This window comes from Tyto alba, unplaced genomic scaffold, assembly GCF_018691265.1.
Source record: "Tyto alba isolate M040663 unplaced genomic scaffold, T.alba_DEE_v4.0 Super-Scaffold_16, whole genome shotgun sequence".
In the NCBI taxonomy this organism is placed as follows: domain Eukaryota; kingdom Metazoa; phylum Chordata; class Aves; order Strigiformes; family Tytonidae; genus Tyto; species Tyto alba.
In genome coordinates, this window is record NW_024881278.1 from 8,606,719 (window position 1) to 8,620,643 (window position 13,925).

The 13,925-nt window shown below is 58.4% G+C and overlaps 1 protein-coding gene across 1 annotated transcript; it reads left to right on the forward strand.

Annotated features, from left to right (window-relative positions):
• The first annotated feature begins 1,986 nt into the window (after positions 1–1,986).
• NKX2-2 (NK2 homeobox 2) lies at positions 1,987–10,686 on the forward strand. Its single transcript, XM_042789642.1, is given in 4 exon segments — positions 1,987–2,204; positions 8,839–9,387; positions 9,389–9,620; positions 9,951–10,686. Coding segments are annotated over 3 exon segments (819 nt in total). The 5' UTR covers positions 1,987–2,204; positions 8,839–9,360; the 3' UTR covers positions 10,511–10,686.
• The last annotated feature ends 3,239 nt before the right edge of the window (positions 10,687–13,925 follow it).

Genomic DNA, 13,925 nt, shown 5'->3' on the forward strand with positions numbered 1-13,925 from the left:
CAGCATCGGGCTGGGGCTGGGAGAAGTTCCCTGCCCAGGGGGTTGCTCTCCACGCTTGGGCAGGGGCAGCAGCCCTGAGCCCAGACTCAGCTCAGCCTCTTGAAGGCACAGCTCGCTGCTCCTGCAGCAACGGACCATCCTCCTCCTCTCCCAGCTTCACCCAGCTGCTCCCAGCCTCATTCTCCCTCCCTCCTCGGGTCCCCTTTGACCCTCCCTCACCTGCCCCAAATCCAGCTGTTGCACCCTCGCCTTTCTCCCACACTCCTCCTCCCACTGTGCCGTGTGGCTGCCGGGGAGGCAGGACCCGCAGCTGGGGGGGCGGTGGGACCACAGCAGCTCTGCCGCAGGGGGATTCGCACCCACAGGCTCGCACCTCCTGTACAAGTTTACAGCCAAACGTATACAAGTGCAAGCTCAGACCCCTCTGCGCAGCTTTACCTGGGGACGTAGTAAGACACATCCCAGACATCCAGACTGAATTTCTTGTTATGAAAGCTGAGGACTTTGCAGGTATGTAAATAGAGAGCTAACTATTTACATTTGTATTTTTATGTGGGCAACAGGATATTTTTTTTCCCCAATTTCACTGCCTCAGTCAGTAATCTGGGCACTTCTTTATCCAAACAAAACAAGCTTGGCAAAGTTATTAATTGCTCAGAACAAGATCTTTATTGATTAGTGTAAGGATCAATCACTTTATCTATGGGCAGCTCTGTTAGATCTGCCTGTGACCGGGGTATTTAGCTAAGAGATATCTGTCCTGGGCCCTGGGGAGTTTCACAGAGGAGTCCAAGGTCTCTCCAGTGCTTTTAAAATTATGGCAGGTGATGGAGAGAATTCAGATGAGGTGAGATGGAGAAGGGCCCCTGTGACCTTCCCTGTAGCCCCAGCAGTCACCAGTGACATTCCCTCCACCTCTTCAAGGGGACTTTGTGCTTCTATTCAGAGATATGTGGTGTAGCAGCTTTCCTGAAAAATGTCTGAAGCATGCCCCGAGAGTTACTCCATTTGCAGACCCCTGTGGATTAAAATGAGGCAGCACCAACTTTTGTTGCATGGGGCTTGACTCCCAAGGAAATGCCCCAATTTAACCTGAGCCCGGTGGTGTGGACGGCTCCTCAGAGCTGCAGGGCTCCTCGTGCAGCAGGGCTGCGTTGGTGGGGTTTACCTGAGCCACAGTCTTTGGAAAGGAGGTGGACTACCAATCTCAGATGCCCAGAAAGCCCTTCTGGCCAGCTCTAACCTCTTCATATTTCTGTCTGTATTTGTGGAGAGGGTCGTAGCTTTTGCAGGAGCCTCTTGCAACCGGGTACCACTTTTCATCTCCAGCTTCAGGAAAGTCAAACAGTGTGACTCCCCCCCGCCCCCCTATCACCTTTTCTTTGCCTCCCCGTTAAAAAACAAAACAAAACAAAACAAAACGAAACAAAAAGAAACAAAAAACAACCAGCACATAAATAAATAAAATTACAATTTAAAAAAAAAAAAAAAAAAAAAGGAAAAAATAAAAAGGGGCAGGGGAGGGAGGCTGCAGCTGGAGCCGGCTCTGGCAACCCAGCTCTAATCTCTTGCAAACCCCTGCTATCAAAGCTCGGATCAGCATATCTAATGTAAACGAGCTTTCACACATAAATAACGTGCCACATCTGGCTATTTGGTTTTTATAGCGTCTTAGCTACCGAGCGATTTATAGAGGGCGAGCTTGTTAAAGAGCAGCCCAGGCTGGGCCGGGGAAGTTGCGGGCTGCCCCGAGGCGGAGCGGGGTGGGAGGCGGGAAGGAGCGAGGTGGGAAGGAAGGAGCGGTGGGCGAGGGAGGATTTGGGCAGCGCCGGGGGGGTTGCGCGGGGCCGGAGCCCCCGCGCCGGCAGAAAGCGGCTTCTCCGCATCTTTGGGGAAGGGGGGCCGGGGGGAGGGCTCTGCCCCCCGGGGGAAGAGGGGCCGGCTCAGCGGCAGGGCCGGGGCAGGCTTAAAAGAGCCATCCAGGAACCGGCGTGTTTGCGCTTATAACCAATTTATTACCGCTGAACATATGGCCAGTATTTCGCCTGGCGTCACCCGCCGGGGAGGAAAGCAAACAGACCGGGCGATGTAAAGCCGGAGGAAGGAGCGGCCGCCCTGCACTCGGCGGAGACAATGCGAGAGGCGCGGAGCCGCCGCCGCCGCCGCCGCCGCCCTCAGCCCCCCCCCGCCTAGGGACCCCCCAGGTGAGCCCCGCCGCGATGGGCAGGGGGGCTGCGGGGGCTGCCGGGGAGGGGGTCCGCGCCAGGGACAGCGGCAAAAACGGGAGGGGGGAGAAACCCGGGAGAGAACCGGGAGCAGCAGGTGGGAAGGGGCTTGCGGGGGGTGGACGGAGACACACACGGTGGGGGGCGGCGGCGCAGGTAGAAGTTGATACCGAGCGGCCTCCGGAGAAACGGGGAGAAAGCTGGGGGAGCGTCTCTCCAGCCCCGACGGCGGGGCTCCGACGGCCCGGTCCGCCCCCGGCCCCGGTCCCGGTCCCGGGTGAGCGCCCGGCCGCCCCCCCCCCCCGAGCAGCGGGGCCGGGGGGAAGCGCGGCCCCGCCGGGGCGCTCCGCCCGCCTGGCCTGGGCAGGGGGGAGCCGGGGGCGCGTCCGTCCCGTCTCCCGTCCCGTCCCCCATCCCCTCCCCGCCCCTGCCTCCGGCGGCGGGACACTTCTCGGCTGCGACGGCAGAGTCCGCCAGAGGACCGGGAATGGCCCCGGCCCCCGCCCGGCCCCGACTCTGCCCGCCGCCCCGCTCCCCCCGCCTTCCCTCCTTCCCTTCGCTTCCCCGGTGTCGCCCACGCCGCGCGTGTGCGCCCCGACTCGGGCCCGACCACTTGAGTCAGGTGGCGTCGTCCCGTACCCCCCCCCCCCCCGCCCTCCCTGGGTGGACCTTTCCCCATCTTTCTCCCAAAAAGAGCCTGGCACCACCCCCCCGGCTCCCACCCCTGCACCGGGCGTGCGGGCACCGCAGTCTTCCTCGGAGGTTTAACGTGGATCCCCGGCACCCCCCCACTCGCGACACACACCCACCAGCTACCCGCGCGCACACGCGGGCTCCCCGCTAAGCCCTCCATGTTGTGCGTGCGGCTGGGAGAAGTAAATTCAGATAAGAAAGTGCTCTCGGCCGTAAATCCCCCGCAATCCCACCGCCCTCGGCGAAACGGGTCGGGTTTTCCTTCCCGAGGAGAAACATTTCTGACAAAGCTTAATCTCATTGGGACACGTTTAATCATTAGAGAGACGGGACCGAATACAGCCGGGGGGCAGGCTGGAAGGGGCGGGAGGGGGGGGGACACACACACGAAACGTTTGCCCGGCAAATAAAACAGTTTATAATAGACTGGAAAGGGAAGGAAGGCCCCGGGCCGGGTTTACAGCTTTGGGCGGGGCGGGGAGGAATTAAATAAGACAAGCAAGTAGCTGGGTCGGGGGGCTGCGGGATGCGGGGGGCTGCGGGCTCCCGGCTTTGTGCTCGCACGCATGGCCTTAACAAACTGCCTCCGCCACTATTGGCAATATTTTCAAAGATCTCATTAAAGTGCATTTATCAAAGCCCTAACATGTGCCCTCCGGCTCTGACATAACCCCGCTAGCCCCCCAGGGAGGAGGGGGAAAAAAAATTCCCAATTTCTATTACAATTCACCACCTCGGGAGGTTGGTTGGGGGCAGGCTAGATCTAGATCTACAAATATATAAGTAATATCGGTGAATTGGAAGGATTTCTCCGTCTTTGAAGCTTCGGGGGGAAGGAGATAGAGTAATCGTGAGACTAGGAAAGCTCATTTAGATTCCTATGTCCTGGAGAAGATTTAATTGTCTGCGGGAGAAAGGCAGGCCGGCGCCGGGATTTTGGGGGTGGCAGGGGCTTTCTCCTGAGCCTCGGTAGAGAAGGCTCCCTTTCTGTGTTTGGGGGAATCTTCCTCTTTCCCCCCCCATCTTTTTTTTTTTTTTTTTTCCAAAAAAACATCCTTAACGCCTTTGTTAATGCCATTTTTCCAGCTGTGAAAAGAAACGGGAATTTCACCCCGCAGAAACTCCGACCCCCACACGTTACAATTAAGTTATTGCAAGCGACTGAGGATTCGGAGGGGTCTGGTTCCCCCTGATTTCAGGAGATACGATTTTTTTACACCCTTCCCTACCTCCCTCGGCCCGGTGTGCAAGGTAATCCGGTGGCGTGGGTCCCCTGTCCCCGCTCCTTTTCCCACGGCCTGGCGTGGCCGCGTCCCCCCGGAGCCGGAGCCGCCGCCGAGCCGGCAGCATCTCTGCGGAGCTGCCGCTTCATCGCTGGGGAACGCGATTTAAAACCCTCTGTGCGGGGGTCAAGGGGGGGATATTTAGAAGGTGGAGTTTTATTTATATTTTGTTGTTGATTTTGTTTTGGTTTTTGTTTTGTTTTGTTTTTTATCGCCAACAAAAGATGTGCTCTTTAATGACGCGGCTCTCCTTTCCCCCGCCACACTTTAAAACAAAGAGGGTGTTGCTTACAGGGGATGCTCCTGAGGTGAAGCTCCTAATAACAATTACCAGGAGCGACATGGGCTGCGCGTCCCTTTCCCTATTTATTTCAAGTGTAGCTCATTCTGAGAGATAAAATAAACCTATCCCCCTAACAAAGCCTTTGTGTGGGCTTCGCTGATCCGCACCGAGGTGCAGTCCTTTTTGTTTGTTTATTTGTGGTCTGGAGTGAAGGAAAACAATAGCTCGCACCTTTGGTCTAATCAAACAATAAACTAATCCACTTGACGGCTGTTATCGGAGCTGTGGTGCGGGGACGGGTGAGAGGTCAGTGCTAGAGAGCCGCGCAGGGAGGGGAGGGATAGCGGAAGACTCTTGCCGAACACCCTTTCTTTCATTTTTATCTAGATTATATATTTTTATACATAATATATGTATACCGTATCGCTGGACAGAGAAGGGAATGAAGTCAGGGGCGTCGGTGGCTTAAAACAGAGGGAGAGACGCGGCGCTTTGCGGGGCCGCCGGCGAGAGGAGAAGCGCGGTGAAGCAAGCGCAGGCACCTCGCCGTTTAAAAACACAACCCACGGGCACGCCCGTGGCGTGGAGAAACCCCACTACGTCCACCCGCCCGGGCCGTAGGGGCTGCTTTTCCTCCCCGCCACGCTCCCCGTGTCGCCCGCTCGTTTTGCGGGTACAGGGCGGCGGGGCCGGGCCACCCCCGCCACGCGTGACCGGGGGACTCGCGCCTGCCTAGGCACCGTGGCCGCGGAGAGCGTCTCAGAAGGGCTCTTATTCCGCACCGAGTATCTCTTCCGCCGCTTTTTTTTTTTTTTTTTTTTTTTTTTAAATAAAAGCTTTAATGCCGCTAAAATCAACACCCGCTGCCCGTGGGGCGGAGGGACCGCTCCCCACGCGGCTCAGGGAGGGGGGCGACAACCAGCGGAGCGGGAGCAGGGGCGAATGGCGGGTGTTTGAGCTACCTGTGAAAGTAAACAGGTAAATACCCCAAATCCACCCCGGTCGCAGAGACACTCGGCCACAAGTGAGGCCACTCCACCTGTGTCCACGCACCGCGCCCCGGGGGGAGCAGGCTGGGGAGCCGCCCTCCGCCCCCTATCCCACCCCCGCAGGCCCCCCCTACCGCGCCACCCCCTCTCAGTAGTGCTGGAGCATCCTTCCCCCCCCTACCACCACCACCCGGCTGGTCCCGCGCGTGGGGAGGTCCGGGCGGCCGGTGGGCTCCCAGAGGAGGGGAGAAAGCTACGAAGGGTGGCGGGGAGCGGGCCCCCGGGCTCTGTCGCGATAGCCGCCGGGCTGCCGTCGGGTGTTCCCCCCCTCCCCCACGCAGCGCGGCTCCGGACACAGGAGGCGAGGGGCTGCGTCCTGGCCCTGCGACCCCTCCTGACGTCAAAGGACCCGAGCGGCTCTCACGTCACCCCTCGCCGGTGACGTCATGGCGCGGAGGGAGAGCGGCTTCGGTCCGCAGCGTTGCCCGCGCGTGGGATCCCCCCCGCCTCTGGGCCCAGGGGAGGCGTGGGGAGTGGGCCGCGGCCCCCGGGGCTTTGTGTGCCCACAGGAGACCATTGTTCCCCCCGTGTTACCGCGCCGCTACCGCCGGTTCCCCCTTTGCCTCTGGGGTGGGTCTTAGGATTGGCCAAAGCTCCCCCTAACCCCCCACCCGTGGCGGGGGTCGGGCTGGGTCTGTGTCCCCCCCTTCGAGCGACTGAACGGCTCGGCCTCCTCCCGTGGGCATCCCCCGCTGCCACCGCCGTCGGGCCCCACGTCGCGAGGGGGTTTGCAGGACGCTCTGTCCGTGTTGTGGCATTTACGCATCTCTCTGGGTTTGGGTGGGTTATTATTATTATTGTTGTTATTATTAATTATTATTGTTATAATTATTTAAAGCCCGGCTGATCAGCCCGGCACGGGGAGCGGAGCTGCCCCAAGGAGGGGCCGCCATCCCCGGAGATGCTCTGCCCGTTCCTCCCCGGGCTGGCCGGCTTGGCTTCTCCTGGCGTTTTTAAATTCGGGATATCGTGTCGTCGCCCTGCCGCTGTCGCGATTGTCGCTGTTATTCCGTCTCTTTTTCTTTTTTTTTTTTTTTTTTTTTTTTTTTTTACCCTTCGGTTGCCGCGGCGGGAAGGAATTAACCCCCCATCCTGCCCCATCAGAGCGAAACGCCGCCGCCTCCCCCTCTCCGGGCAGGTCGAGCCGGGGCGGGGGGCGAGGAGAGGGGGAGTGTGTGTGTGTGGGGGGGATAAATCAATCGATAAGACCGAGATTTGCTAGAAATTAAAGGTATATGCCTGGTGCGTGTCCCAAGCGCCTCCCCCCGGGGAGAGGGGAGCGGGGGAGCGCCCGCCCGAGGGCTTCCCTCGATATCGAGGAAGGACTCCGAAATGGATGAAGAGATAGCCACTGAGCGGGGTTGAATACCATGACAACTAGGAACAACCTCAGATTTATTCCCAACAGTTAGGACACATTGAAAGAGGGCGTCAATCACGTATTATTTCGCCACTGAAATAAATGCAAAAACTGCGCCGAGACAAAGGGTTCCAACAGAAGCCGGACATTTGTCTACATTGCGGACATTGTTTCCAGCTTAGCCATAGGGTTGTATTTGTGTTTGCGCGGGTCCGACCACCCAGGATGTGCTCAGGGGCTCGCTTAAAAAAAAAAAAAAAAAAAAAAAAAAAGGGGGAAAAAAAAAATCCCTGAGCATTGTCAGCCACATCACATACTTTATGGGAGGCAGGCTGGGGGCTGGGGGAGGAAAGATGGGGGGAGCGGGGAGGGGAAGGTGCGAACACATTGATCGGCAAATCGGGGGATGTCTGAGGGACCGTCTTCCTCCTCTTCCCACCACCAGCCGCCCCGTTCCCTCTCTCTCCTCTTGGAAGAGAAACTCGGTCAACTTTTCCTTCCCAGAAATAAAGGTGGTGGTGGGAAGCCCCTTCACAGATTATAGCCCCCCCCGGACCCGCAAGCCACCATCATCCCCGGGCCAAGCCCGTCCCGGGCCGGGGTCCGGCTGCAGGACGGCTGGGGAAGGGGAAGGGGAAGGGGAAGGGGAAGGGGAAGGGGAAGGGGAAGGGGAAGGGGAAGGGGAAGGGGAAGGGGAAGGGGAAGGGGAAGGGGAAGGTCCGGGCCATGCCCGGCGAGGGTGCGCACGGCCAAAGGTCCTCGGCGGCTTCAGGAAAGAGGAGGAAGAAGGAAAATTAAAATAAAAGTCGGTGGCAGACAGATATAGAGTTAGGGAGGGGGCGGTCTGCAGCCCCGCGCCGGGCAGGGGGAGCCTCCGCGGCCGCGCAGCGCTGCACCGCTCCGCCGGGGATGCTGCGAGGCTCCACGGGTGCCGGCGCCGCGTGTGTGCGTGGGTAACACCTGGAGATCCGGCCTCCCAAAACGCCCTTTTTGGAAAGCAACCCCTTCTTTATCCCACTCCTTCCCCAGGCCCTGAAAAAGAAAGAAGAAAATAAAAAAAAAAAAAAAAAGAAAAAATTTTAAAAAATAATTCGGTCATATTTGAAATTCTGTTGGGCTCTGGCCCATTAAATTAACCAAACGGACTAAGTTTTATTCCCCTGGAAGAAGGAGACAAAATCAATGAGACCTCTTCAAATAACGCCTCCCCCCCACACACGAGTAATCACCTCCCGGATCTCCCCGGGTCGTGACTGACGATCGCATTTTGCCAGTTCGGTTAATTTCGGAGCAAACTAGAATCAATTACTTGCTGTTTAATTTCCAGCGTTCATCCCTAAGCCTCAACCAAAATATTGACCTAGGCGGTTTAGATAAGTTGGTCTCTTGCCATCTGAGCCGCCTCTCGTTTCGGTCCCGCGCGGGGCTTTGAGCGCGTCCCCGCGCAAAAGCGCTGCCCCCGGGGTTGCGTGGGCGCGCAGGCTGCGCGGGAGGGGTGGGAAACCACGCACGCAGCCTCCCTCGCTCCTTTCCCCCCACCCTTCCCCCCCTCGCCCCCCCCCCCCCCCCCCAATTTTTATTTTTTTTTTTATTTCCTCCTTGCTTTTCAAGGCAATCGGTAGAAAACACACTTTGGAGTGTGCGGAATATCGGGCTGGTGCGAGGCTCTTTGTATGTAAATACTGTGTTTAAAAAAAAGAAAATCACACCCTCCCTCTCTAGCTGACACACACACACACACACGCGCGGAAGGGCCCTCCCCACGCCGGTAATTAACTGACACGTTATACCACTCATCACCAATGGTGGAAGCTCGGAGCTCGCCCAAAACCCGCAATTTCACATCTGCAAACACTGTCTTCATCCACTTGACTTCCAAGACCCGCCCACACGTGGCCAACCTTTCCCGGGTTTAATGTATTTTTTTTCTCCCTCCTCTCGGCAGGTTCATGTGTGGGGACCAGCCTTATATGGACTGTTCGCTCCAGCAATGGCTCGGGTTTTTCAAGCGGCAGGCACGGGTTCGGGGTGTTTAAGCAAGATCCAGAAGTGATCTTTTTTTTTTTTTTCCTTTTTTTTTTTTTTTTTTTTTTTTTTTTTGGCGTGTCTTTCCCCCTTTCCCCTGGAGTTACAAACTATTTCCGAAGCCAGCTGCTGCTCCCGCTCTCTGAATTTCCCCCGTGGCAGAACAAGCCCGTAGAAACCACCACCGCAGAGATCCACCGCTGCGGCCGGGGCTCCGCTCCTTCTTTTGCACAAACCCCTCCGGTTTACTTTTTCTAGAAATCTATAGTATTCTATTTCTTTTTTTAATTTTTTTTTTTCCCTCCTCCACGCGTGCCGCCGCCCCGCAGCCTCCTCCCCCGGCTGCCGGGTGTCGTTGTCGCCGGCTCCGCGTGTGCGCCCGTGACACGGCGGATCGGCGAAGCTGCTCCTCCAACTTTCCTGCCCGAAATTTGGCCGGAACATGTCTCTGACCAACACAAAGACGGGTTTTTTCGGTGAAGGACATTTTGGACCTCCCCGATACCAACGATGAGGACGGCTCCGCCGCGGAGGGCGGCGAGGAGGAGAGCGAAGCGCCGGAGCCGCCCAAGAAAACGGGAGTTTTGGGACAAACCCCCTTGGACACTGTTCAGACGCTGCCTTTGAAGAGCCCTTTCTATGATAATAGCGATAATCCCTACACGCGCTGGCTGGCGAGCGCCGAGGGCATCCAATACTCCCGTGAGTACCGCGGGGACGGGGCAGCGCCGCGCCGGGCTGCTCCGCGCCCGCGGGGGCTTCCCCCGGCGGCGGGGCGGTGGGGAGGGAGGGGGGGTATGGAGGGGTGGGGGGTATGGGGGGGGGGGGTGCCGCTCGCCACGGCTGGCTGAGTCCCCGCCGGTGCCTCCATCCATCCCCCCCCCCCCCCCCCTCCCGGGGGAGAGCCCCCCGGGGCCGGGCGGCGGGAGGGTGCGGAGGGGGGGGAGTGTGTGGGGGGGTGGGGGGTGCGGAGCGCGGAGCCCCCCCGCCCCCCCGGCTGACGGAGCGGTCTCTCGGCTCGACTGTCCGCAGTGCACGGGCTGACGGCCGGCGGGGGCGGCCAGGACCCCTCGGCCAAATCACCGGAGCCGTCGGCCGACGAGTCGCCCGACAACGAGAAGGAGACGGCGGGCGGAGGGGACGCGGGGAAGAAGAGGAAGAGGAGGGTGCTCTTCTCCAAGGCTCAGACCTACGAGCTGGAGCGGCGGTTCCGGCAGCAGCGGTACCTGTCGGCGCCGGAGCGGGAGCACCTGGCCAGCCTGATCCGCCTCACCCCCACCCAGGTGAAGATCTGGTTCCAAAACCACCGCTACAAGATGAAGAGGGCCCGGGCCGAGAAAGGTATGGAAGTGACTCCTCTCCCCTCCCCGCGGCGGGTGGCCGTGCCGGTCTTAGTCAGGGACGGCAAGCCCTGCCACACGCTCAAAGCTCAGGACTTGGCAGCCGCGACTTTCCAGACGGGAATCCCCTTCTCCGCCTATAGCGCCCAGTCTCTACAGCATATGCAATACAACGCCCAGTACAGCGCTACCAGCAACCCCCAGTACCCCACAGCACACCATTTGGTACAAGCTCAGCAATGGACTTGGTGAACGCTGGAGGGGAGCGCGCACACACGCACACACTGCCCACACACACACACACACACACGCACAGAAAAAAAAAAAAAAAAAAAAGAGGAAAAACAAAAATAATAAAGAGAGCGAGAGAAAGAGACAGACTGATGCTCCAAAAATAAAATCAAAACTGCGGGGGAAGGAATGGAGAGGGAAACGCTATTATTATTATTATTATTATTGCTATTATTATTATTATTATGGTTTCTTTTCCCTCTCCTGTTTCTTTTCCCCTCCATTTTTTTTGGGGGGGGGGGACTCGTTTTCATTTCGGGGGGAGGCGGGGGGGAAGGGAGGGGAGGTGTTTTTGTGCGTCATTGTTTACAGAAATTTTTGCGCCATTCAGAGTGGTCCTGTCTACCTACAACTAAAATAAAAGGGAGGGAGGGGGAGGGTCGTCAGAATTAAAAAAAAAAAAAAATAAAGAATAAAAACCCCCCCAGCTGCTCCTGTGGTTTTGTGAGGAACGTGCGTGGGCCCGGAGGGCGGCCGCGGTACCCCCACGCAGGGCACCCCGACACGGAGAGCCCCGTTGCTCCCCTTCTAGGACAGTTTTCGGCCGCGTATAACCCCCGACAACTATTAGCGGGTCTATTTTTATATCTCGTTGTGATTATCGCTGCCGTGAGTAGCAGCCAGGGCGTTCATTTTGTTTTATCTTATTTGGGGTTTTGCGCACAACTATTCCCGACTAACCGCGAGCGGAGGAAAAAAAGAAACGCAGATTAAACCCTCTCTGCTCACCGCCGCAGGACTCATTGTGTACAAACCCAGGCTTTCGATAATTTAGTGAGATTTTTAATGAAAAAGAAAAGAAAAAAAAAAAAAAAAGCTGTGTTTCAAGAAAAAAAAATAATAAGAGAAGGAAGCGATAACAACGACGAACCGGTTTTGTTCGACTTCTCAGCGCGGCCGGCGCCCGCGGCCGCCTCCCCGCATCCCCCGGCGGCGTTTCGGCCGGGCTCAGCCCGGCGTGGGGCCAGCGAGGCCCGGTGGAGGGGCTCCGTGGAGTGACACGGCCGAGGAAGGCCCCCCGCCCCCCCCCCCCCGCCGCCCCCGCAACTTCTTTTTTTCGGGGAAAGCGTATTTTTTTTCGGGGCAGTCGGCTTCAGCCCGGCTCCTCAACACCCGGAGCTGGCGAAAAACGGAGGGGAGGAAGAAATATTTTATATCTGTGACTGGGCTTTTAGACACCCCAGTGCCCCTCCTCTCCCCGTGCTGCTGGGGTCCTCTGGCTGCAGAGTTTTTTATACCAGCATCATCTCGACGCCCCCCGCCTCGGGCTGGGGGCCGTTTGCACAGGGGGGTGAGCGCGGAAACTTCGGGTTCAGCCCTCGGGGATGCGCCGGTGGCTCAGGCAGGTCGAGGGAAAGGGTTAACACCTGGGGTTCTTCCCCCCAAAAAACGGGGGAGAGGGAGTAAGGAATAAGAGAGAGGCGAGGAGGAGCTGGGGTAGTCTGGATGGCTCAGCCGGGGTGAAACGAGGACCGAGCCCGGCCCGGGTGAAGTTAAGACTGGTTTCAGGCAAGCACAGCCCCGGCTCGGAGCGGGTTTGGGCAGAGCCGGAGCAGCTGTGTGCTCCTTTGCCCTCCCCTGCCATTTTAAGCCGGTAAAGGTGCTTAAGGGGAAAAAAAAAAAAAAAAAAAAATAATGGCTTGTCCGTTGTGATGGGGCCGGGACCGGGGCAGCTCCCACCCCGTCCCGCCGGGGCCAAGCAAGGCCGAGCTCAGCCGGGTCAGTTCAACGCCCAAAGCCAAGAGATGATCGGTACCGACGCGCAGCACCCCGGCCCCGCCGTGCCCCTGCGCGCCTCTCCGCCCCCGCGCAACCTCCGCCGGCCGCAAAGCCCCCGCTGCAACCTCCGCGCTGCGGCTGGGTTTTTCCCTTTTTCTCTTTTTATTTTTTTTTTTTTTCCCCCCTCTCTTTAGTTGTTCCTCCCCCCACCACGCCTCCCCGCCGGGCTTGCCTTTATCCACACCACCCTTGGCCGGGGAGCTTCTCGGCCAAACCTGCCTGCGCACCGGCGGAGGGGCCGCGGCTGATGCGCCGCGGGGAGAGCCAGCCCCGCAGGCGGAGCGGCCGCCTTTCCAACCCGGGGAGCCTTCGCCGGGGTCCCAGACCCGCGCCCCAGCTGCGGGGGGGTCCCCGGCCCTGTGCAGGTTTCCCCAGCCTGCGAGCCAGGAGCAGGAGAGAAGGAAAAATATTACTTTTTTCTTATTTTCCACACACCCCACCCCCGCCAGGCTCTGCTAAGTCTATAAAACCAGTTGTGTGGCCCTAACCTCCGTGGCCTTATATCTCCCATGCTGCCGGGCCAGCTCCGGGCAGTCTATCTTTGCACAATATACAGTAGACTTCACAAAACAGCACAATGGGGGAGGCAGGGAGGTGAGCATGTTAGAGGCGTGCATATTAAAGAGACGGAGGCAAAGACAGCCAGGGCCGGGCCGGGCCGGGGAAGGGGGGAGAAAAAAAAGGAGAGACAGTATGGGGGGGGTGGGCGCCCTCCCTGTGCCTTCCCTCTCTTCTTCTTCCCCCCCCCCCCCCCCCCCCCCCCCCTTTCTCTTTAGGGCCATTCAATTCATTTATGGGAGGCAGTCCATCTCGGAGTCAGGGAGCAGTGTCCTTTGCGTTTTGTTAGGGCTGTCACTCGTGCTCATTGTTAGGCATGTTCTACATGTTGTATCCCATATGGCCAGCTGGGCCGAGGGACCCCTCACAAAACCCAAATTGTGCCCAGCTTTCAAAAACAGCATTGTTGTCTGTGAAAGGAAGACGAATTAAAAATTCGTGCTATATCTATTCTGGAAAAAAAAAAAAAAAAAAAAAAAAAAAGAAGGAGGGGGGGGAAACAAGGAAAAAGAGTCCCTCTCTCTTTCTCTCCCTCTCTCCTCTCTCTCCCTCTCTCTTTGAAGACTAACAGAGGCCCTCCTCTTCTCCCGGTTCCCGCTGACAAGTTTCTCTCTCATTTCACAGGAAATTAGACTCCCCCCCCACCCCCCCCGGCAAAGACCCAGGCGCATCTCCCCCGTAAAACACAAGGCGATGCCCGCTGCTGCGCCTCCAGCCGAGCTCCGCTGCCTGCGCTGCGCTGCGCGGCGCGGAGGCCGGGCCGGGCCGCAGGACAAGGCGGCATTCAGGGCCGGTAATGGGATGCAGGGCCGGGGCCCGGCGCGGCCCGGCCGTACCGTGCGGCGGGCTGGCACGTCCCGCTTCTCCCCCGGAGAAACGGCTCTTTCTTGTCGTGGCTCCTCGTTGTGCAAGGCAGGCCGTCGAGGGCGGGGGGGAGGGGGGGGAAAAGGGGGGAGGGAGAGAGACACAGAGAGAGAGAGAGAGAAAGGGAGGCAAAAAAAAAAAAAATAACGAACAAGAATAAAGAAAAAAGAAAAAT